Source organism: Aythya marila (assembly GCF_965140915.1).
Source record: "Aythya marila genome assembly, chromosome: 3".
Classification (NCBI taxonomy): Eukaryota; Metazoa; Chordata; class Aves; order Anseriformes; family Anatidae; genus Aythya; species Aythya marila.
The window spans coordinates 48,737,463-48,760,072 of record NC_139044.1 but is presented as its reverse complement, the minus strand read 5'-3'; the positions used below and the strand labels follow the sequence as shown (position 1 = coordinate 48,760,072).

At 42.9% G+C, this 22,610-nt stretch overlaps 3 protein-coding genes across 3 annotated transcripts; 2 read left to right on the top strand and 1 right to left on the bottom strand.

Annotated features, from left to right (window-relative positions):
* The first annotated feature begins 5,521 nt into the window (after positions 1–5,521).
* On the top strand, positions 5,522–12,795 carry ACAT2 (acetyl-CoA acetyltransferase 2). The gene is made up of 9 exons (XM_082757214.1): positions 5,522–5,658; positions 5,768–5,902; positions 6,717–6,898; positions 7,866–7,983; positions 8,810–8,953; positions 9,596–9,718; positions 9,953–10,107; positions 11,874–11,984; positions 12,494–12,795. The coding sequence occupies exons 1-9, from the start codon at positions 5,610–5,612 to the stop codon at positions 12,659–12,661; spliced, it is 1,185 nt and encodes a 394-aa protein (XP_082613340.1). The 5' UTR covers positions 5,522–5,609; the 3' UTR covers positions 12,662–12,795.
* A 112-nt stretch (positions 12,796–12,907) lies between these two features.
* Positions 12,908–19,707, bottom strand: TCP1 (t-complex 1). The gene is made up of 12 exons (XM_082757213.1): positions 19,567–19,707; positions 18,673–18,758; positions 17,935–18,063; positions 17,463–17,560; positions 17,048–17,158; positions 16,732–16,913; positions 16,417–16,543; positions 16,042–16,217; positions 15,216–15,339; positions 13,897–14,089; positions 13,441–13,604; positions 12,908–13,206 (listed from the first exon to the last, which is right to left on the bottom strand). Exons 1-12 carry the CDS (start codon positions 19,637–19,639, stop codon positions 12,993–12,995), a joined length of 1,677 nt encoding a protein of 558 aa, XP_082613339.1. The 5' UTR covers positions 19,640–19,707; the 3' UTR covers positions 12,908–12,992.
* Positions 19,708–20,038: 331 nt separating this feature from the next.
* On the top strand, positions 20,039–22,609 carry MRPL18 (mitochondrial ribosomal protein L18). Its single transcript, XM_082758326.1, has 4 exons — positions 20,039–20,198; positions 20,418–20,598; positions 21,931–22,165; positions 22,415–22,609. The coding sequence occupies exons 1-4, from the start codon at positions 20,135–20,137 to the stop codon at positions 22,484–22,486; spliced, it is 552 nt and encodes a 183-aa protein (XP_082614452.1). The 5' UTR covers positions 20,039–20,134; the 3' UTR covers positions 22,487–22,609.
* Position 22,610: the final 1 nt, after the last annotated feature.

Here is a 22,610-nt window from a genome sequence, read left to right as displayed (position 1 = left end):
GTGTTACGGCTTCTGTACTCTGAAGTGAGGCTGCCAGCTGGGTCACACAGGTGTGGCTGGTTATAACTCACTGATTTTCTGTGAAAATGCTCTCAGAATCAGCCCTCTTGGCTGTGCTACTGGTAGCAAAAGCAATATATTCACCATAGAAAAGATTCCAGCATTCATATCCCCCCACATTTACATCTATATAAACATTTTTTTTTCGGTGAACAACTGAAACATCTTGAAACCCAAGGCACATGTAAAGAGATTTGTCATAGCTACTCAAAAAAAAAAAAAAAAAAAAAGTACAGATCATGTGAATAGTGACCACAAGAACAGAAGGCTTGAGTTAATTCTTTCAAAGCCTTATTTCATTGTTTAAACTGAGGAAATATAAACCGTGATTGCTCTTTGGGGTTTTCTGCTTCTGCCCCCAGTTTCCTCACACAAATCCCTTGCAGGTGTTTGCTTTAAACGTTTAAGATACTGATTCACAGATAAAGCAATCACAGGATGTGGCAGCCTGGGAGAAGTCTTACAGTTCTGTAATAGTCCTTAACGTGAACATTAACATAGTGAATTGACTTGTCCTCATGTACAAATCTAAACACTGCAATGCTAAAAATGCATGTAAAGCATATTGGGACTTTGTTCAGTGCTACGGGAATAAATATACTAACACCTGCACTGGCTTGCATTTACGGTATGGTAACTGGAGTAATTTTTTTTTTATGGTACCAAGATAACTCCTAGCAGCATTGTTTGTCCTCAGATGAAAATACCAATGAGAAAGCAAAACTCATAAAGCAGCACAATATAGATAATGTTAAGATTAAATAGGAACCAATATCAATGTGTACAGTACAGCTTTCTGTAATTAAATGCAGGAAATGTTTAAGGTGAAATTAACCATTTCATGAAGCATATTGTGTTTGCATCTCTTCCCTGTGACCTATGACACACCTGAACTGTGTTTTAAATTAATGCTGACTCTCCTACATTTGGCTTTGATGGAAAAGTTGATTAAAGTAAGAGGAAAAATGACTGCACAAGAACATCATTTGGCATTAAACTGACCCCCTTGTAATGGCACATAACGTGCTGCCTTCTTTCTGGCCCATTCTTACCTACCAGGCCTGCTCAGTGGATATTAATAAAAGTAGAATCCATTTTTGTTTTAAATCTGTTCATATTGGCTCCTCTAGTTTCATTCTGGGTTCCTTGAATGCCAGCATGTAGTTCATTCACTTAATTATTTTCCTTCTAGAAAGCTTGAGGCTTGACATTGTTTTTACCTGCTCAGGTCTGAATTTTTCACCTTTTGCTTTGACAATGGCACCAAGTGGAACAAAGCAACAATTAAGACACTTCTAAAGTTAGAAGGAAGCTGTTCGTTGCATATTCATGGCTAAGTTTTCCATCTGTTCTCTGCATGCCTTCACCTGGGCTGCCTCACCCTCTCCCATGCTTGTGTCCCTCCAGTGCTGCACCCTGCATGGACAGACTGATAGATGGATGGATGGACAGATAGATAGATGCAGGGCAACTCTGGCCCATCTGAGACCAAGGCAGAGCGCTTCAGTATTCCTGCATCGCATCAAAAAAAGATTTATAAAAGACTCATTAAATAAACTGCAAGAGATGGCAGTGATAGTCTGCAGGTCAACAAAGCTAAGAAATAGGAGGGGGGAAAAAGGTGGGGAAAAAAAAAAAAGGAAGAAATAAAATAGTTTGGAATGCTGTTACATACATTTCTTAGCATTTTAAGCAAACTTAAAATAACAAATGAAAGGAATGCTAATCAGCTCCTCAAAGGTTTGTCCTTGACCTGTAAGGACGTAAGATGGAGGAAGGCAAAACGGTGGTATGCCTGCTGCAGGAGCAGAGCATGAGCTCTTAAGGGGCACTAGAAAATGTTGCAGTAAGCCTACAGATGTGGTGGAAAAATAAAACACATGGATTGCTGCACTGTGAAAAAAAAAAAAAAAAAAAAAAGTGATATGGAGAGGTACTTCAGGTAATTAGCAGGTAGAGATTTAGACGCTAAAAACCCCAAATTTGAATTCCATGAACTCTCCCTCCCTTGCAAAAGCTTTATGCATCCTAGAATGCAGCCTTAATACTTCCTTTATGTCCCCTGATAAGAGATTTCTAAGGATCTTACTGGAATTGCAATGTATTTTTCTTCTATTTCTATAGCAAGAGGTAATAAGAATTTCTTTAGAGAGCCTTCCCTTTTAATTAATGGTAATTTTTTATGATTTACATATAAGATCTCATGAAAGCATGTACGTTGTTACACAGCTGATTTTAAAACTCTACTGTCCATGGAGTCAATTTGACAGCAACAGTCTCCAGGACTGCAGCACTTGTGATGCCACTGCACACCTGTGAGTTCCTAAATACAATACAAGGATTTGGGGGAGAATTTGGGGTAGGGCTGACCACACTGGTAAGTAAATTGCAGATGGTCTCCTGAAGACATCCCCTAAAAGGCAATGAATCAATGAATCTACAATTACAACCAAATGGTGACTCAAATTAAATTTGGGTTTGCGATGCTTGATAAATACTGCATGCTTGCATTTGGAGCAATGATTTGTATATATTTACTAAGGATATAAAGCCAGGTATCTACTATACCTATGTTTAAGCCATATAAAAGTTACAATGGTTTTAATATCACAAAGTTTTTTCTGTCTGAGAGGAAGGGAACGTTGTTATTATTATTATTAAGTATTGATTAGATTATGAGCTTTCTCTGACAAACACAGTTGCAAGGAAAACACAGATGGCTCTTAACACGGCCAAAACATTTTTTTTTACTTATCGGGAACTTGATTTCCAAGGACCCGATTAATCCAGAGGGAATTTGAGGTTTAGGAATGTTAGATAACGTAAATCTCATCTTCATTAGGAAAACAGCCTGTTCTTTGAGGTGTATTTTGTCTGCTGAACCCATCTGTAGACAACTGAGCATCAGTAGCCTAGTGAGAAAACCTGGGAAAAGAACGAATGCTCTTCCTAGACCTGAGAAAGACTCTTGAGGTGCTAAAGGTGTTCAGCAAGCCTGAATGCCCTGTATTATCCTGGCACAATGTTAAAGAATGTGGAGAGAAGAAAAAGCTTTCTCAGATCTCCCCCAAATGAAAAAGGTTCTAATTTTCTTGAAATGATGCTAATTGTCAAGCTAACCTGTTTTGGTACCTGAGTTAACTTTTTAAGGAGTAAAAAATACGACTTCATCTTTTGTCAACAAACAAAAACCTTGCTTTTTGCTTAAACCAACCAAAGAACAATTCATATTCCCTAGCAAGAATAAAAGTAATTTCAAATACAGACTAAGCATGGAAAACATGCATCTGAAGGGTGAATGCCTCTGAAAAGCATTCAGGTGAGAACTATGGGCCCCAGAATTACTAAGTATGATGAGATTTTTCTATCTTCTTGTCAAGATTTATGAATTTAAATTATTTATTTATTTGTTTATTTTGTCAAAGATCTGGCTTTTTTTTTTTTTTTTTTTTTTTAACTCACATACCCAACAAAAGTATTGCTATAAATATTGACCAACCAAATGTCAGATTTATGGTAGAAAGAGCAAAGTTTTCATATGTTGGTAACAACACTGATATCTGGACAGGCTGAATTTAGAAAACATTTTTTAGCAGAAGAGTACATCAGTACATCAGTACACTGGACTGCTCTAAGTTTTAGCCTATTCCTAATAAAACTGAGCTACCATTACCAAATGAAAATGCACAAATCTGTGAATATTTTACACAAGGCACAAGCCTATTTCATTGTGATAATGGGAAGATAACGCATAAACTTTGTGCAACATAGCCTTACTTTTTGAATGATAGTGGGTGAAGTTCATTGTTCCAAACTGATGTCCTAATTTTTACTGACTGAATTTCCCAGAGCCGAGATTTCCAAGAAATGTGAAAATGTACCAGCATTGGGCAGTAGTTTGCTATTGGTTATTATCCTGCTCATTAACTGCACTGAATTCAAAGCACAGCTGCCAACTAATGTTTAGTCATTTTCTAGTATGTTTAAATAACTTAACTTTGATCTGTACCATACAAGTTTCCTCATTATTTGTCTTGTGCAATTGCTGTTGTTTTGCTCCTTTACACATTCCTGCTATGCATTTGGATCTCCTCCTGGACACTGTCCAAGCAGAATTAAACAGTATAACAAAAGTCAGACAAAAGTACCTGGATAAAACTCGTTTGATTCTGTCATTTCAGGCTGGCCCAACATTACAGGTTGGTCTCCCACTCCTCTTGAGCTGGAAAACAGTTCAGCTGCTTGTGGTTGAGAACAAAATAGCAGCAAGTCAGCTCATTGGCCTGAGCTGTCATGAATTCACAAGGCCCTCTTCAAATTCAAACTCTTTCCGTCTGTTAGCAGATTAAAGATCAAGTGTGGAGAGATTAATGCTGATATTTGTAAAGGTTTAAATAAAAGGGAATCCTGTGTGTAAGAGCTACTTTAGAGGTATTATCATTTTTGGACTTTGCACACCTGCTGACATTTAATGTTATTCTGGGCTCTTCTTACATTATTGATTTTGTATTTGCATTGATGACTTCAAATTGTAATCAGTCAAATATTGCATTAAGAATGACGTGTTGGTATACGGGACAGCTGATAAACTAGGTTACTTGGTGCTGCCTCCGTACATCTGCGTGAGTCAGTCTCTGCTGAGTTTTGAGGTGGTGCAGAGCACTTCCAGTCGCAGAAGGTTGCCCAGGAACTGTGTGATGTTCCTCTAAAACAACCGCTTTTTATAGCTTAAAATCACGTATTTGTGGGTTTTGCTTGTACGGTAGATCTACTAATTGCTTACTGATGGGTCTTGTGGAAAGACTCCAGACGTGGTTTTGTCACCCAGGTTTACTCTGAGGTCCCTGTTGGCATTACCAGCTGCCCTGGCCACGCAGCCTTGTTAAAGACAAGCCGTGGCGCACGCCTGTTGCTGTTCAGTGCATCCTGAGGCGACTAGTGGATTAGTCCGCCGAAGGATTTGGCTGCCCACAGGATTAACCAGAGATTTCTGCTCCTGAAGACATCTGAGATGTCTTTTTTTGTTTCACTTATGCCAGTGATGTTGTTGTAATGGTGAAACCTAGGTTAACGGTCTTGCTTTCCAAAGCTGTGCTATTTTCCTGTGTAGGTTTTTACATTACAAGGGAAGATTGGAGCCTGATGCGGGTCCAGCTTGGGCGCTGCCTTGGTTTTACACTCGGTGTTTCCACACAGCGAGCTCAGGCGCGCTGGCGCTGCACACCCCGTGGCGCACACCCATCATCACACAGCACTTGCCACGCGAGGCCGCAATTCGCCCCTCGCTTCTTCCCAAAAGCCCTAAAAGTAGGGCTGCACGCTGCGGCACCGCCGGGGCTGGGGGGTCCCTCGGGGCCCTTTCTCCCCTCAGCGGCTCCCGCCCCGCCCGCGGCCCGGCCCCGCCTGCACCACGCGAGGGGCGGCGCCGGCACCACGCGAGGGGCGGACCCGAACCCGGCCCCGCTCCCCAGGCTCCGGCTTCACTCCGGCTCCGGCTCCGCTCCCGGCCTCGCTCGGCTCGGCTCGGCTCGGCTCGGCTCGGCTCAGCCATGAGCGCGGACCCCGTGGTGTTGGTGTCGGCCGTCAGGACCGCCGTGGGTGAGCGGCCCCCAGCGCCCAGCCCCCCGCGCGGCGTGCCCGGGGCTGCGTGCGGGCGGTGACCGCTCCCCTTCTTCCTCCCCCCCGTCCCTCTCTGTGTCTCCTCCAGGCTCCTTCAACGGCGCCCTGTCCGCGCTGCCCGCACACGAGCTGGGCGCCGCCGCCATCCGCGAGGCGCTGCGGCGGGCAGGGCTGGCCCCCGAGGAGGTGTCGGAGGTGGTCCTGGGCCAGGTGCTGGCCGCAGGTAGGGCCGCGAGCGGGGGGGGGGGGGGCTCTGTAGGGGCTGCCTGCTGCTCGCTACGCGCAAATGGAGGGATTTCGTGGAAATGTGGGTGCAGGGAATTGTTTGCTTTGACACGGCCCTGTGCTTCGTCCAGGGTAATGTTTGATCAGAGCCACAGGGCAGACCCTCTGCTAAACAGTGAGGAGGAAAGTAAAGGAAGCGCTGTCATATTTAAAGCTGATTCGGGTTTATGCGAATCTGGCTCTGTGCTCTCCTTATCTCTGCCTTTACATACAAAAGAGCTGGACTCGCTCTGGCCTGGGGAGGTGTAGATGAAGAACTTTGCCTTTGAATATAGTGCGCCCATTCTCTCTCTGCAGCAGATTGCGAGCGAGAATGAATGGAAGCTTTCATTTGTACAAATGCGCTTTTGGTTTCCAGGGGAACCAAAGGGGAAAGATGTCTATTCACAGTGCGCAGAAGACATCAAAAATAAGCCCTTCAGCTAGCAGCAGTTTAAATGAACTCATATCTTATACATGTGCAACAGGTTAGTGCCAATCTGAAATTGAATAAATGCCGTTTCATCTCACCAGCAGTCAAAAGCAGAGTTGCAAATAAAAAAAAATACGAGTAGCACGTGGCTGAAGTCACTGGTCTTACCATCTGTATAAATGAGAGAGGTAACTGAGCTGCTGGGAACTTCCTTGTCTACCAACTAAAAACAGGAACAAGCCCTAAATGTTGGTGGAATTGGGTACCCGTCACAGAAAGTGACAAGGCCTGCCTTTGCTTTCAGAGAGTGGACAAGGAAAACCGCTGTGTGTTCTTGCAGGTGCTGGGCAGAACCCTGTTCGGCAGGCGAGTGTTGGTGCAGGAATCCCTTACTCCGTGCCTGCATGGAGCTGCCAGATGATCTGTGGGTCTGGCTTGAAAGCGGTATGTCTGGGTGCGCAGTCCATAATGACGGAGGAGTCCAGCATTGTGGTCGCAGGAGGCATGGAAAGTATGAGCAAGGTAAAGCAAAAGATTGCACTCTCGCTTTCTGGCTTACAGGGAACAAACAGCAATCAAGTTATGTTGAAACCATGTATTTCAAGGCTAGTGCTTTGGAGGCAGTCTCTGCCCTTGGAAATTAATTTACACATCCAAAAATGGTCTTTTGTAGCTTTTTTTTTAATGATACTGTAGCTACTTAAAAGGTGCCATTGCAAACACACATCAAAAATCCCATTTTAATTCCCATCTAGCCCTCTAGTGATGAATTATTTGCTTGAGACAGCTGGCAATAGCGAGGGTTGCTTTTGTGCTGCAAGAGGCCCAAAGAATGAATAACTGGAAATGTTATTCTCTTGCAGACTAATTGTTCAGTAATTAGATCTTGGAAAGGAAGCAGAGCGCTTCCATTTCAGGGTTTTCAGCCCAAGGCTGTGTCATGGGTTGGTACTGAGCAAATGGTCTGATGCCAGGCAAGGGTGGGGTCTTCTGCCAGGGCTCACTGTCTGTCAGTGCCGAGGGTGATGGTGGTGTTCCCTGGTAGTGCAGTGGGAACTGTTTGGATGGACCCATGGGCTGCATCGCCCCACAGAACCATTTAATTCTACCCGTGCAGAGAAAATGTTTGCTGCTTGGTGAGCTGCTGCCTGGGAAATGCGGAGGCCAAAGAGTGTGCCAGCTGTCAGACCCTGGAGGGAGAGACAGATCAGGCAGATGGGGAAACTCATGTTTTGACTGGCCAAGGACCCTAATTTTCCCCTTACCATGATGCTCATTCTATACTGCAGTGTGAAAAAAGGAATTAGGGTGTTTGGGGCAGGAGCGGTATGTGTGTGAGCAGGGCTGCAAGAGAGAAAGGTGAGCTGGGATCTGGGATTGCTACCTGCAGCCCCAAGGTGGGGATCTGTCTCTGGCTGTGCAGCTGTCTTGGCTGTATTGTGTACCACGGATATGAAAGACTTAACTCCTTTTGAAATACTTCTTGCAGGCTCCTCATGTAATTCACATGCGAGCTGGGGTGAAAATGGGAGAGGCTTCATTGCAGGACAGTATAATCCGCGATGGCCTCACAGATGCATTTTATCAGTATCACATGGGTATAACAGGTAAGTGGTGGCAGTCATGAAAATGACATGGTTAACTGTGAAGGGAGGAAGAACTCACTGTGAGTAAATTTCAGAAATCTGAATTGTCAAATAAGATGTTTCAGGCCATCCTTAAGTTGTAGTCATGAAAAAGAGAGTAAGCCCTAATATTGAAAGGTGTTGAAGGCATTTTCTGCTTTGTGTGTAAAAACTACTTTTTTTTTTTTTTTTTCCCCTCTTCCTCTAACTGAGCTAACAAAGTGTTGACCTGGAAAAATAGGTTTTTGAACTCTCTGGCTTGGGCCTCTTTGTACCTTGTCTCACTGCATCTCATGCATCTGAGCAATTTAAATTAATTTCAGGAAAAGTAACCAAATTAATTCCATCTGTAACTGAAGCATTCAGCAGCACGGATTTATGATGGGAAGGAGTTACATAAAGTGTAGTGTGGATGCACATGGTTCCATGTCCTCAGGTTATTGCATCCTCAGTGACACAGGCACCCAACTGCTTTTTCACTTCCTGCTTATGAAACAGTAACTTCAGAATTGTTCTCTCCTCTGAAATAGATGTTGGGAGGTCTGAGCATCACAATTCAGAAAAGCAAATAGAAAAGCTTGTTGACGTTTGTATTGAATTTGATATATCATCTGGAAGGAAATTGTATATAGAAATGTTCACCCTTAAACCAAAATCTACTGGAGGATCGTGAGCAAACAAAACAAGAAATCAGAATGAAAACTATTCAATGAGCTTAGCTGCTTGCTACAGCAAACATTAATGACTACCTTTGTACTTTCAATTTCAGCAGTTATTTTTGTTAATTTGCGTTGTGTTCTCGTTTCAGCTGAAAATGTGGCCAATCAGTGGCAAATTAGCAGAGGGGAACAGGACCAGTTTGCTGTACAGTCACAAAACAGAGCAGAGGCAGCGCAGAAAGCTGGCTATTTTACAAAAGAAATTGTTCCTGTTCTTGTACCTTCTAAAAAAGGTAGGTGTGAATGGATAATGAGCCAATTTTAAATAGAAATTTGTTTGCTACTACGACTCCTATAATCAGTGCTTTCCCAGTTATGCAGCCTGTTGTGTAAGCTGTTCTGTAAGCTGTTCTCTCTTTTTCAATTTCCAGTGGTTCTTCTTTAAATAGCCCTCATGGATGCAAAACCTGAATTTTTCAAGAAGTCACACATCAGTTGTTCTGTGCTCGCATTGAATAGATCCTGTGGGAAAAGTTCTGGCATTAGGCCTTTGAACTAGTGGAGGGCTTTCCTGAGACCAGTTTAGGTTTCATGTCATTTAACTACCAATTCCAACGACATTCCTACAACTACCACTTGGAAGATAGCATTCAGCTTAGACGAGAAGCTGTTTTCCTATGGAGAGTAAGAACAAGATCTGCTTTAGTTCAACTAGACAGTATTGTATTTGTTAGTGTTTCAGAAAACCCCGCTGTCTGTTCTGCTAGAAGCTGCTGGAGGGAGCATTAATTCACACCGATTGGGCTCAGTCAGAATGGCTTGTTGGTAAAAGGAACGTGGCATAGATTCCTTACCAGCTGGTTGGTTGTGGCAGCTTTCTGTTCTAGACAAGCGTGTGGTTAGACACTTGGTGAGTTTAACGCTCCATTTTGCAGGTCCCATAGAAGTGAAAACAGACGAACACCCTCGGCATGGGAGCAACCTGGAAACAATGGCAAAGTTAAAGCCCTGTTTTCTGACAGATGGAACTGGGACGGTAACAGCTGCTAATGCTTCAGGTGGGTCAGTCAGGCTAAAACCAGAATGGAAAAGCTGGATGTTTCCGCTGAGTACACCTTAAAGGAAGCAACAGCATGTCTGACAACACAGGTGTAACTCATAAAATATAGCTGTGGAGGAGCTTGTTTGTCTTTGCTTGCTTTCTGTGAAGCAATACAAGTATTTGGACAATAACAGCAATATTTGATGGCGGTTACCCAGCAAATGCATAGCAGTTGTTTGTCATTCCACAGGTATAAATGACGGAGCTGCAGTTGTAATTCTAATGAAGAAATCAGAAGCTGCTAGGAGAGGTCTTATGCCTTTGGCTCGGATCGTGTCCTGGGCTCAGACAGGCATAGATCCATCCATAATGGGAGTAGGGCCCATTTCAGCAATAAGGAAAGCTGTAAGTAATTGTTTTTCTATGTATCCATTATTTAAAACAAACAAACAAAAATAACAAACAAAAAAAAACTTTTGTAGTCTCTCTTTGTTTTCTGGCCATATCTTGTTTTTCTAGATTATAGGGAAAACTTAGTAGAAAAAAAGGAAGTAAGTGAAAACAAGACTTAAAATAATGGAGAGTATATTAGATTTCTTGTGCTACCAGGCCAGTACCTACTCACTGAAAAAGCTTTTATAGGTGTAAGAATAGAGTTCAGAAAATACACTGGTCAAATCTATAGAAGGCCTCAAATAACATAGGGGCCTAAAGATCAAGCTTAGTGGAAGTGTGTACTAACCAAATTTGGGGATGATTTGGTCCTACCACCATCTGATTCTGGTTCTGTGTCTGGTGAGGTTAAGTTTCATATCATTGCCTAATTGTATTTGCAATGTGAGAGTGAGAAGGGTCAGCGTGAGCATCTGTGGCGGTGCCCTGTGTGTTTTGGTTTGCCATGCAAAACAGTTGGCACATACAAGCTCAATTCCTTTCAGATGAAACAAGGTGCACTCCAGAACCACAACCACCGTGCTCATACTGTTACTGCATGCACTGATCTACTGCATCCAGTCCACATGACGAGATTTCCAACTAAAATACCTGGAGTGCAACTATTATGAGCAGCTCCTATGGTGCCACATTGCTTGCTAATACAGAAGTAGCCTATGGCAGCTCCAGGTGATTTGCTGAAACTGCTATGAAGCTGTGTGAAAAGAGCTCTTTTATGACAGGGATCAATTTGCTTTAGTATTCCTTCGTAGTTTTATTTGTACCATGTAGACCTCATACTTTGTTCATCTCTGAAATGTCTCAGCAATGTAGAAACCAAATGTGGTCACCCAACCTGTGGCTTTTAATGTGAAAACTGGAATCATAAAGCTGAAGCTTTTCCTAATCTAACCTCAAACTGTTCTTCTAAATCAATACCGTAAACGTTCATTTTTGTACGTAAAACACACGTTTCTAGTTTAAATTGGGGAATAAACATGCAGTAACTAGCACTACCTAAAATTTTATAGGTATTCTGAAAAAGTTCACTTAATATGAACTCTGTATGCACGTTATCACATGCTTCACACCCTCCTCAGTCAATTGCTTCAGAATTTCGTAACAGTTTCTAGAGAGATTGACTAGACCATGCATTTTACTGTTGCGACATAATAAAGCTTAGATACTTTTTCATATTGTTGTTAGAAACTGAGTGGAAGCAAAAACATGCCGAAGCCTGTACCTAAGCAGGCAATTGTGGAAGTTTCTCATGTGAAAACATTAGCCACATTGTCTTCTAAAATAACACTATGGAAGACAGCTTCCAAATAAACGCAGGAGGGACTGGAGCAATTCCACTCCACCTATGACTACTGGTCACTTCACTACTTCCTGTACTTGCTTTTAATCAGTTAAAACCTAGTTTTGAAAACTTTACTTGTTAAGGGCACCACGTGCAGTTTGACTCCCTGGAATTTTAGCAGCACCGATAGGTGTAAAAAATTAACCTTGATATTATAAAAGCAGCCAGCACATTTTAGCATGTTGTACTCTTGCAGACACCATGAAATTATGCTTGTTGTCAAAAGTTATCAACCATGGCTATAGGAAAACATCCTTTTTTCCATTAACTTCTTAGAAATGGTGGGTTTGTATCATGTGACGTGTCTTGTGAACAGCTGCATTGGGTGCTGAGGAAAACCTAAAAGGTAGTAAAAGCCTCTGTTTTGTTCTACCAGATTGACAAAGCTGGATGGACTCTGGACCAAGTTGACTTGTTTGAAATCAATGAAGCCTTTGCATCACTATCTGTTGCAATAGCAAAAGAATTGAAAGTAAACCCAGAAAAGGTAAAGAATGTATTTAAGGTAGTTCTGTGCAGCTGGAATGCATTCCGAGTAGGCAAAAATGATGGGAACCACAACAGGCATTTCCTTAAGCTACTCATCTGTGGGCTTGCTTTGCTAGCAGGCAAATTGTTTCTTAACAGAACAAGCCTGTAGCTTTACTACAGCAGATTTTTATGCAAATGTAGGTTACTGCTTGAGCATAGTTATTAGCCTGTTTAAACTTGTTCCTGGAAGGGAATTTGCCCTTTTTTTCTATAGATGGCAAAAAACATAGACATTACTCTCCAGTTCCTAAATTCACTGCACTAGAGAGTAAAGGTGGATGATGAGATGGGCCCCTTTGGGAAAGACCGTTACTTTTAACAGCTTTTACAGACCCTGATCTAGTTTTCCTTGAAGTGTTTGTAAAGGATTCGGGCTTATTCACATGCAGGAACTATACCCAGTAGTTGAATTTCAGCAAAGTTAAATGACTTGATCTTCTGTATTGTCTTTTCTTACCCCCTCAGGTCAACATCCAAGGTGGAGCCATTGCTCTTGGCCACCCTCTTGGTGCCTCAGGTTGTCGCATCCTTGTTACTCTTCTACATGCACTGGAAAGAACAGGTGGAAAGCGTGGTATTGCTGCTCTCTGTATAGGAGGAGGAATGGGAATAGCTATGTGCGTTGAGAGATGAATATAAGCTGTAGTGTGCTGACTGGCTTTGAAAGAATTTACTAATAAATGTGTCCTGCAGCTTACTTTTTTAATTTTCCTGAAAAATTAAAGAAACTTAATTCAACTGCTTTCTGCTGCTCATTAATGTCATAGCTTTGACACTTAGTATTAATGGCAACTACAGGTGCTCGTTTTTTTTTAAACACAGAGCCCAAAAGGACCAACATCCCTCTTATTGCTGGAAATTAATTTGTTCACAAAAAAATAGCAGCATTCAACCACTTGTTTTATTAACATTGTACGTACAAGAGTGGGAAGTGTAATTTAGACAAACATAAATAAAACCTAAGTTATTCTTCAAGTGCTCCAGAATGAACTGCATCCTCATAGCACCCTCTGTCTTCTTTGGTTTCGGGGTGCAGTTTGATAAGATCATCAATTCTAAGAATAGTAATTGCAGCTTCTGTTGCAAACTTCAGGCTCTTAGTTTTAACCATGGTTGGCTCGAAGACACCAGCTTGTTTGTTATCGCGAGGTTTTCCATTGACCAAGTCGAGACCAATCCTAGAAAGAAAAATTATTGTTAGAAGGAGAGGTAGTACAGGTAAAAATAAGTGTGGAGCATCTTATTTAATTCTAGGTGTTAATGACACACAGTATGGAAGGACAGAGGGGGAAGGTTTCAGAGTTAACCCACACCTTTTTCAGATGCAAATCCAGCCTCGGTAAGCCAGCACAACACTTTTACACTCAAGTCACCAACACATTTCACTGTGAAACCTTCTGATTGATACTTGCCATTTCAGGTTTTTGCGATCAGGGTTAACTTGAGCCTCATTATGGAATGCTCTTAACTTCGCCACAAGATCTGTCGCATCTTGAGCAGCATTTACTGCCAATGTATTTGGAATTATTAAGAGGGATCTTGCAAATTCTGCTATTGCAAGTTGTTCACGTGATCCCTATAAAGAGAAATTAGTTTAAAAAACAACTGCTGCACCACTAGATGAAGAATAACTGGTTTCAATAGTATGTACGAGGTTTCAGAAACAAAACATATTTAGGCCAAAAAAAACGTAGTTTAATTATCAGAGAGAGTAATTATAACCCCCCCCCCCCCTTAAAAAGAGCATCTTACAATTCTGTAAGATAATTATATTTCCACAAATCATGAAACTGACTTCTGGTAGAAGAAAAACACTTGAGAATCCACACTGTCCCAGTGAAATTGTTACTTCTCTGTGCAAGACTTACCATACTGGTTGCGTAATTTTCAAGGTATATGGAAAGGGCTGCCTCTACAGCACCCCCACCTGGAACTACAGACTTGGACTCCAACACCCTCTTAACCACGCAGAGAGCATCATGTATAGACCGTTCCATTTCATCACACATGAAGTCGTTAGCACCTCGTAAAATAATTGATGCTGAAGTACGAGCCTTTGTACTATAGAAAAAAAGGAGTCAGAAGTCAGTTCTGTTGAACAGAACATGAATTAAAACTTTTCTTGCTAAAAACTCTTTTAAGAACAGTTCAGTGGACCCACAGGTTTCCAACATTGGAAAGAAGTATCTTAAGAACGTTACACTTCCTCAGAGGATACATACATCCAGAGGAAGTCAGTATTTATTTTAAATTCTAAAATGTAAGAGCCTGATTAGAGTTTTAGCCTTTCAAAGATACTTGAGAAAAGTATGACAGAGAAAATATTTTTACATCATACTGGAGAATATATTTAAATACCAGGAAAAATATAAAACTTCATCAATTTAGTGTCTTCAGTCTCAGGACAGGTGTGGAATGGGAGGAAAAGCACAGGAGTGATACAGCATGAGCAATCATGTAAGGGAGACCAGAAGCAGTGGAGAAGTTATTATACAAGTATGTTCTTCTGAAAGAAACTACAATTCTCAAGTCTTCTGGTAGCTGACAGCAGCAGCGTGCTAAAACTTGCAGGGAGAATACCCCACGGATCAGGATTTTGCTCAGGTTTTTAACAGCTTTTGCTCCTCCTACCAAAGAACAACTTAACTAACAGCCTTTTAAGTGTACTCCATTTGCTACTACCACCCGGATGACTGAATCAATGCAACCAGTGCAAATAAACACCGCTTTCCATTATGAAGGAGGAGATTCAGCTTGTACCTCCTTAATTAGATGAAATGACTCAGCCAGTACCTACTGCCCTTCGCTGCCTGTAAAGGGAACCCAGTGTGACTACGCTGCTAACAGTTAGCTAAAGGAACACAATGTGAATCCTGTAATGTCCCCAGTAATTTCATTAGATTTTAGCATACATTTTAGAGTGTTATTTTTTTTTTTTTTTTAGTTTACCAGCAGAATTTTCAGTAAAGCCTATCTAGCAATCTGTCTGATACATTATGGTTGATGAGACAGTTGTCCAGCCCCAGCAGGTGTGTTCAAATACTCATACTTTCACCTCTAATTTGCAGTGGACTTGTATGCTCTTTCCTATGCACGTAACTACTCATACCGCTGACTTAGCATGGAAGCAAATAAAGGAGATTTTTATCTCAAACATACACAGAACTATTTTAAAAGGGGTCCTTACTTCTTGATTAAGATCAGCTCATCATCACAGATTCGCTCTTGAATCACCTCTTCCGCCTGTCCCAGCATTAATGCCTCAAAACTCTCCTCGCCTTCAAGGTTTGCAAGGGTTGAACATACAGTTGCTTTAACAAAACAAAAAGGTGAAATTAGCATTCAGTTCCAACACATTCTTTGCAAGCTTCCCAGAAATGACATACAGTAAGAAAAAAATCAAACAAAAAAGCAGAATACGCAGATTCATTAATTCTCAGTTAGCAAATTCAATATTCTCCAGCTTATAATCAACATTACTGGTTTTACTGCATTTTCATACCACTTTTCCACAACTAGTACAACTTCCTGTGCTTTACCACAATGAAAATGCTTTCCCGCAAATTTCAAGCTTGACAGATAACATCTGCGCGGGAACAGATTTTCAGTATGTATTTAAAATATTTAAGACAAATGAAGAATTCCTACCCATCCTAAGTACATAACACAAAAATAACTCTCTAAACAGTGAGTTTACTTTTGCAGGTATGCTTAACAAAGACCTCTAAAGAATAACTGATTCTGGTTTCCACTTGCAGAAGAAAATTTTTCCAGTGCCAGGCAACATTTTTTCCACCCACCGTAAATTCTCAGCAGTCAACTCCTACAGTACTCAAATACTCTGACAGAGCACTTACTTAAAAGCAACAGTAAAGTTAAAAACTAACAGGAGTGTCTCAGCTCTACTCATCCTCTACTTGCATGGCCTGCATGTTAACAAGCTGTATTTTGAAAATCAGTTCCTAATACCTTAACAGCAGTTTTTATGTAAAAATAAATCCATATACACATACCCCCTGATGCCTTAGCAATCCGCTTAAGATCCTTTTTTACAACTCTTCGTACTGCCATGGCACCAGCATCAACGAAGTATTTCAGACACATGTCATCAATACCTCCAGTGGTGAGAATAACATTAGCACCAGTGGCCAAGATCTTCTGGATTCTTTCTTTTGTAATATCTGATTCTCTGCAAGGAGAGAAGTTATAGAAGTTATCGAAGTTGGAAAAGACTTTTACAATTACTATTCAGTATATTTGGGAGATGTTAACATTTAAAACGTTTTTGCCTCTTGCCTTCAGTGAAAATTACATCAAGCCACCCCAACTGAAGAGACCAAACAAGCCTACAAAACCCCGCTGGCTCAGTCAGTCAAGCTTCCACAAACCTCTGTCTGATCTGGTCCAGCTTCTCAGGGTCTGAGATAACAACCTGCACACCAAGCTTCATTTTTGCTTTCTGCAGGCTGAAGTCAAGGCACGCGATCTTTGCATTAACTATTCTCTTGGTCATACCTGAGAAGAGGGAGTACACAAAAAAAAGGATGTCAAACCAGGTCATTTTAGCATTCAAGAACAAAATTTAATGCTTTCGTTTTTGCAACCCCAAGTTTTAGAACTTACACACTCAGTCAGGATCCATGCAAAAAGACTAAGAGGCGAGAGTTCACACAAAAGCTTTATAAAACATAGCATGTTCTTACCTTGTGAGCCTACCACGCAGTTCAGAGCATAGCCATTCACGAGAATGCTCTCTTTTTGGCTGCGACCGTGTGCCTTCAAAACGTTAACTGAGTTGATTGGATACCGAGCCTGACCCTTCTGGTCTGTGTATTTAACTGCCATTGCAGCATCCACCACCATATTGGCAAAGAAATCACCATCACTGAAGTGCTCAGTTAAGGTTAAAACCAAAGCTGAAAACTAATATTATGCTTAAGGAAAGGAGGGAGAAAAAGCAGAACACACTACGGAAGTGCTATGCTTAGAAGCACAAAAGAAAATGTATTTAAAGGATACATTCCTATAATCTTAGAGGACATTGATGTTTTAGCAGCATTAATTAGGCATTCCCTGCCCAGTTCGTCCGTGTTAATAGTAAGATTTTCATTGATGTAGCGAACTGCTTCCCTGCAGAATAAGACAAACACTGGTGAAGAATGCCACTCCCACAGAAGAAAAAAGTCTCACATTTCTCAACCTTTCAAATGTGAACATAGGAACTAAGTAAATTCGCCTTCTAGAACATTAAAGATGACAATTTTATGTAATGCTATATGAGTTCCAAATTAAAACTACAACAAAAACAATAAATGTATCTACTTGGCACCTAAGAAATCTATATTAATGCAGTCATAAATACAGAAATAAACAAAAAGCATGCAGTTATTATACCTTGAAAAGGCAAAATACTTCAATTGTATCAGTTTCTTACTTGCAAGCAAGTCTGTATCCACCAATAATGGAGGTAGGATGAATTTTCTGTTTGACTAGTTCATCTGCATTTTTTAGAAGTTCTGCAGCAATGATTACCTGTTTGAAAATACAAATATCAAACACGGATATCCCATATTAACAAAACAACTACTCATTGTATTTGAAATCAGAATCACTGGCTTTCAGGAAATGGAAAAAAAAAAAAAAGATGAAAAAACTGCAGTGACTTCCACTCCAGAGCCCCAGACATGTATGGGCACCGGTATCTCTCCACACAAACAAACACCCCCCCCACCTTAGCTACTATGTAACCTACTGCAAGAAAACTCTTATTCAGACATCTGCAGATTTCTTCATTCTGCATACTTAATCCACATTGCATCAAGATTCATAACAGATGAATCAAAAGCTGCACTGTCACCATGAAACACTGCCTTTTCGTGTATCTGTCTGTAAAACCCTTCACATACCACTGAGGTTGTCCCATCACCAACTTCTTTGTCCTGTAGGTCAGCCAGCTCACAAAGCACTTTTGCAGCAGGATGTTCCACTTCCAGCAGTTTCAGAATGGTTGCACCATCATTAGTAATGGTCACATCCTGGTTTTCAGAAAGCAAACGTTAATACAAAGTACACGTCTATGGCTTTTACTGATGTCTTTCATTGTAAATATGAAGAAGAGTAATAATTCTTTGCAACCACCCATAAAATAATTTATAAAAAAATAGTAGAGTAGCGAATAGCTTCTAATATCATAGTTGGTTACTGCAGTCTGTAGTTAAAGTTTCCTTAATTTGTTTTAAGTGTAAATGCAAAATATGGATTATTATTTTAAAATTGCTACAGTTATTTAAATTTGTTTTTATGTTGTTTCTTACAACGTAGAGATCAGGATAAACAAGTCAAGACCACCATGAGGCCTGACTAGTGGTGCTATTCATTCCCTTATTCCAACCAATGCTTAAGTGGTGACAAAAATTTACATGGGGAAAGGAGACAATTGTGCTATGACAAAAGCGACACAGTATGAAACACCTGATAGCAAGCATGCTCAATCCTCCCCAAATTCTGCTCTCACTCCCTCTCAGCAACACACAAAATCTGAACAGGTATGTGCATTATCAATCAGATGGGTAAAACGCACTAGCTGGAAGCAATTAATAATACAAATCATTTTGGCACTTCACAATTCAAGAAAGCTCGCTTACCCCAATATCATCCACCAGCATCTTATCCAGACCAACTGGCCCAAGAGAACTTTTCACAATGTTGGCAATAGCAGATGCAGCAGTAACTGTACAAGGGAAAGAAAACAAAAACAAAAAAACTTTCTGATGATTCAGGTTTACAGAAGATGTGCCAAGAACCTGTGTTTTCAGAGACTTTTTTTAAGCTAAAGTGACCTTATTTAGAATTATGTTTTAGCCTGGCTAAGCTGCAAGATGGCTTCCTGCCGTTAGAAGTACCAAATGCAAATAGAGGAGCGTGCATCAAGGCAGACACAGACGAATGGTACCGTCATATAACAACTAATAACAAGTCTTTTAGCCTCAGTTAGGTCTATGACTAAAACAAAATCGTTACTCTTTAACTAAACATTTTACGTTAAAAGTGAGTGATCTTTAGTCCCCGAATTATGACCTGCTAACATAGCGCCTTGTTTAAACGATGTTCTGCCAGCTTCATATAGGAAAAAGATACAATCAACCTTTTCCTTCAGACCGTGGCATTTTTTTCTCTATCCCACAAGCATAGCCACTTCATCTGGAAATTGAAAAAGTGGTAGTATAATGGGAAGAGCTCGCACGTAGACCCTCACTCTGAACTTCAGACGATGCAGAAATTTGTTTCCTTTTAGGGCAGCAGCAGCTTTTGAAAGGAACCACCCCTGTATCGCCAAAATCGCCATTACCAGTTATAGATTAGCGCAACTTTGATTTTAAACGTCCTGAGTACGGCATCAGAATGTAACGACTATGGCAATGATACAGGCCCTGAGGGCCCGCAGCGGGCCCGCCGGAGCACATGGCGGCCGCGCCAGGCCGCCCCCCCGCGGCTCCTCGCCGCTCTGCTCCCCACACGGCGCTTGCGGCGGCCGTTACCGTTCTGCGTGCGGATGCTGTCGCCGCTGGTGCGCTCGCCGAAGACCGCCAGGGGCCCATCCATGGCCGCCATGTCCGCGCCGTGCAGTGCCGGCCTGCAGCGGGCACAGCCTGCACCGGGCGCGCCCAGCCGCGGAATGGCCGCCGGGCCGCGGGGCACGACGGGAACCCCCCCCCGCGGCGGGCACTCCAGGCGGAGGGGCGGGGCCACGCCCCGCCTGGCCAATCGCAGGGCGCGGCGCGGCGCAGCCTCGAGCCGCGATTGGGTCGCGCGGTGGAACAAAGGCGGCGGGCGGCGGGCGGGGCGGGGGGGCTTCCAGGACCTTCTAGAAGATGAGGGGCGGGGCGGGGCGCTCGCGCATGCGCGCTGGCTGCTCGCAGCCCCTCCCCTCCGGGGCAGGGTTACGGCCGCCGGGGGGGGAGGTGCAGCCCCGCGTGACGTCACCAAGCGCGGGCGGAAGTGCTCCCGGTGGGCTTCCGGGGCAGGTGCCGGCCGCACCCAAGATGGCGGCACCCAGGCGCCCCTGAGCGGGGGAGAAGGGAAAGGAAAGGAGCGGAGCGCGGCCCCATGGCGCTGAGCGGCCGCTGCTGCCTGCTGCTGGCGGCCGGCAGGCTCCCGGCACGCGGGGCGGGTAAGCTCGGCCCTTCTGCGCCCCTTGTGCGTGTCCTCGGGTTTGTGTTATGTGTGGGTCTTAAAACACGGCTGAAAAGTCATGTGCCTTTAACTTGTAGTTTACAATCCACTTCGCATGTCAGAGAATGAGGCTGAGCACTGATCATTTTGTATCATATTTGTTCTACTATTTGTGCTATACCTACTTTTTTTTTTTTTTTTTTTAATGTTCCTCAAGGTTTTCGTTCTGCAGCGACTACAGCGAGTGTCAAAGCAGAGCCCGCGGCGGACACGAGCGACAATGATGTTGTTGCCCCGGACTTCACCAACAGGAACCCTCGGAACCTGGAGCAGCTGGCCCTCGCTAGGAAGGAGAGGGGCTGGAGGACGACGTGGCCCAGGCGGGAGTTCTGGCACAGGTGAGGCCGGAGATCGCTAGCAGGAGCAAAGACTCCAAAAGAAATAACAATTAAAAAAAGCACCGTGTGGAATCCCAATGAAATCACAGAATCACAGAATTTCTAGGTTGGAAGAGACCTCAAGATCATTGAGTCCAATCTCTGACCTAACACTAACAGCCCTCCACTAAACCATATCCCTAAGCTCTACATCTAAACGTCTTTTGAAGACTTCCAGGGATGGTGACTCCACCACTTCCCTGGGCAGCCTGTTCCAATGCCTCACAACCCTTTCAGTAAAGAAGTTCTTCCTAACATCTAACCTAAAACTCCCCTGGCTCAACTTAAGCCCATTCCCCCTCGTCCTGTCACCAGGCACGTGGGAGAACAGACCAACCCCCACCTCGCTACAGCCTCCCTTGAGGTACCCATAGAGAGCGATAAGGTCGCCCCTGAGCCTCCTCTTCTCCAGGCTGAACAAGCCCAGCTCCCTCAGCCGCTCCTCGTAGGACTTGTTCTCCAGGCCCCTCACCAGCTTCGTCGCCCTTCTCTGCACCCGCTCAAGCACCTCGATGTCCTTCTTGTAGCGAGGGGCCCAAAACTGAACACAGTACTCGAGGTGCGGCCTCACCAGAGCTGAGTACAGGGGGACGATCACCTCCCTAGCCCTGCTGGTCACGCTGTTCCTGATACAAGCCAGGATGCCGTTGGCCTTCTTGGCCACCTGAGCACACTGCTGGCTCATATTCAGCCGACTATCCACCATCACTCCCAGGTCCTTCTCTGCCTGGCAGCTCTCCAACCATTCCTCTCCCAGCCTGTAGCTCTGCTTGGGGTTATTGCGCCCCAGGTGCAGGACCCGGCACTTGGCCTTGTTGAACTTCATGCACTTTTTGGGTTATTGAATCAGTTGAAAATAACTACGCTTCCAGCTGGGGATTCAAAATCAGAACGTTAGACTTTAAGAGACTATATGACAAACCTAACGTTATTTTTTGACTGGAGCAGTTTGCCTGCACAAGCACCAATGCTACCCTGTACGGGCACACAGTGCTTGGTTTCGGTGTGAGTGCTGGTGGTGTGAAAGAGTGTCAGGCTGTGCACGTAATTGCTCAGGAGTCACTCTTGGAATTTCCCTCGGTTCAATTGGTAACATGATTCCTGTTTTATATCTTAATGAAGTAAAAAAAAAAAAAAAGATAAAAAAGCGATATTAAGAAATTGTTAATATAATAACAATTCTATTGCATCCAATTTTATTTCACAAAGCAAGTAACTTAAGAATTTCAGTGTGTTCTCTTTGTAGACCTGGAAAGGATGTCATCTCCCATGTCGCTTCTTTCCTTCACCCAGATTACGGCTGGAGCGGACGCAGCATTACGTAGAGGCCTTCGTTGAGCGCTGTAACGGAGATGTTGTAGTGTCTGCCTCTACTCGAGAGTGGGCTATAAAGAGACACCTGTACAGCCCCAAGGGGGTAACGGCGTGCAAGAACCTCGGCCGTGTAATGGCACAGCGCTGCTTGGAAGCAGGAATCAACTTTGTGAACTTTAAAGCTGTTATTCCCTGGGAACGTCATTGTGACTCGGCAAGTACCCATCTCCTTATACTTGTTTTGACTTTTTTACCTTTTTAAGCATTGATTTACTCTTCTCACTATTAATTTTCTTTTGTGGCTTGACTGTCCCTTCTTGTAACATTCAAAATGGTAACCCTGACGAGCTCCAATTCATGGCATTGTGCTTCAGTGAGGCTGTTAGCCTCTGACCCACCACAGGTATTTGATCCTGACTGCTTTTCTCTGTATTTATTCACATCTCTCTCTCTTTTCAACAAGATTCAAGAGTTTGAAAAAGCTATGAAAGAGGGCGGTGTTGTTCTGCAAGAGCCACGAAGAATTTATCTGTAAGATGGAGATCATCTGGAAAACTTTCCAAGGAAAAAAAATCACTTCTTTTGGTGTGTACAGGCACAGTGAAGGTCCAGAAATGGAAGAAGCTGGACCGCAGTATCTACTAATAAAACATTTTTAA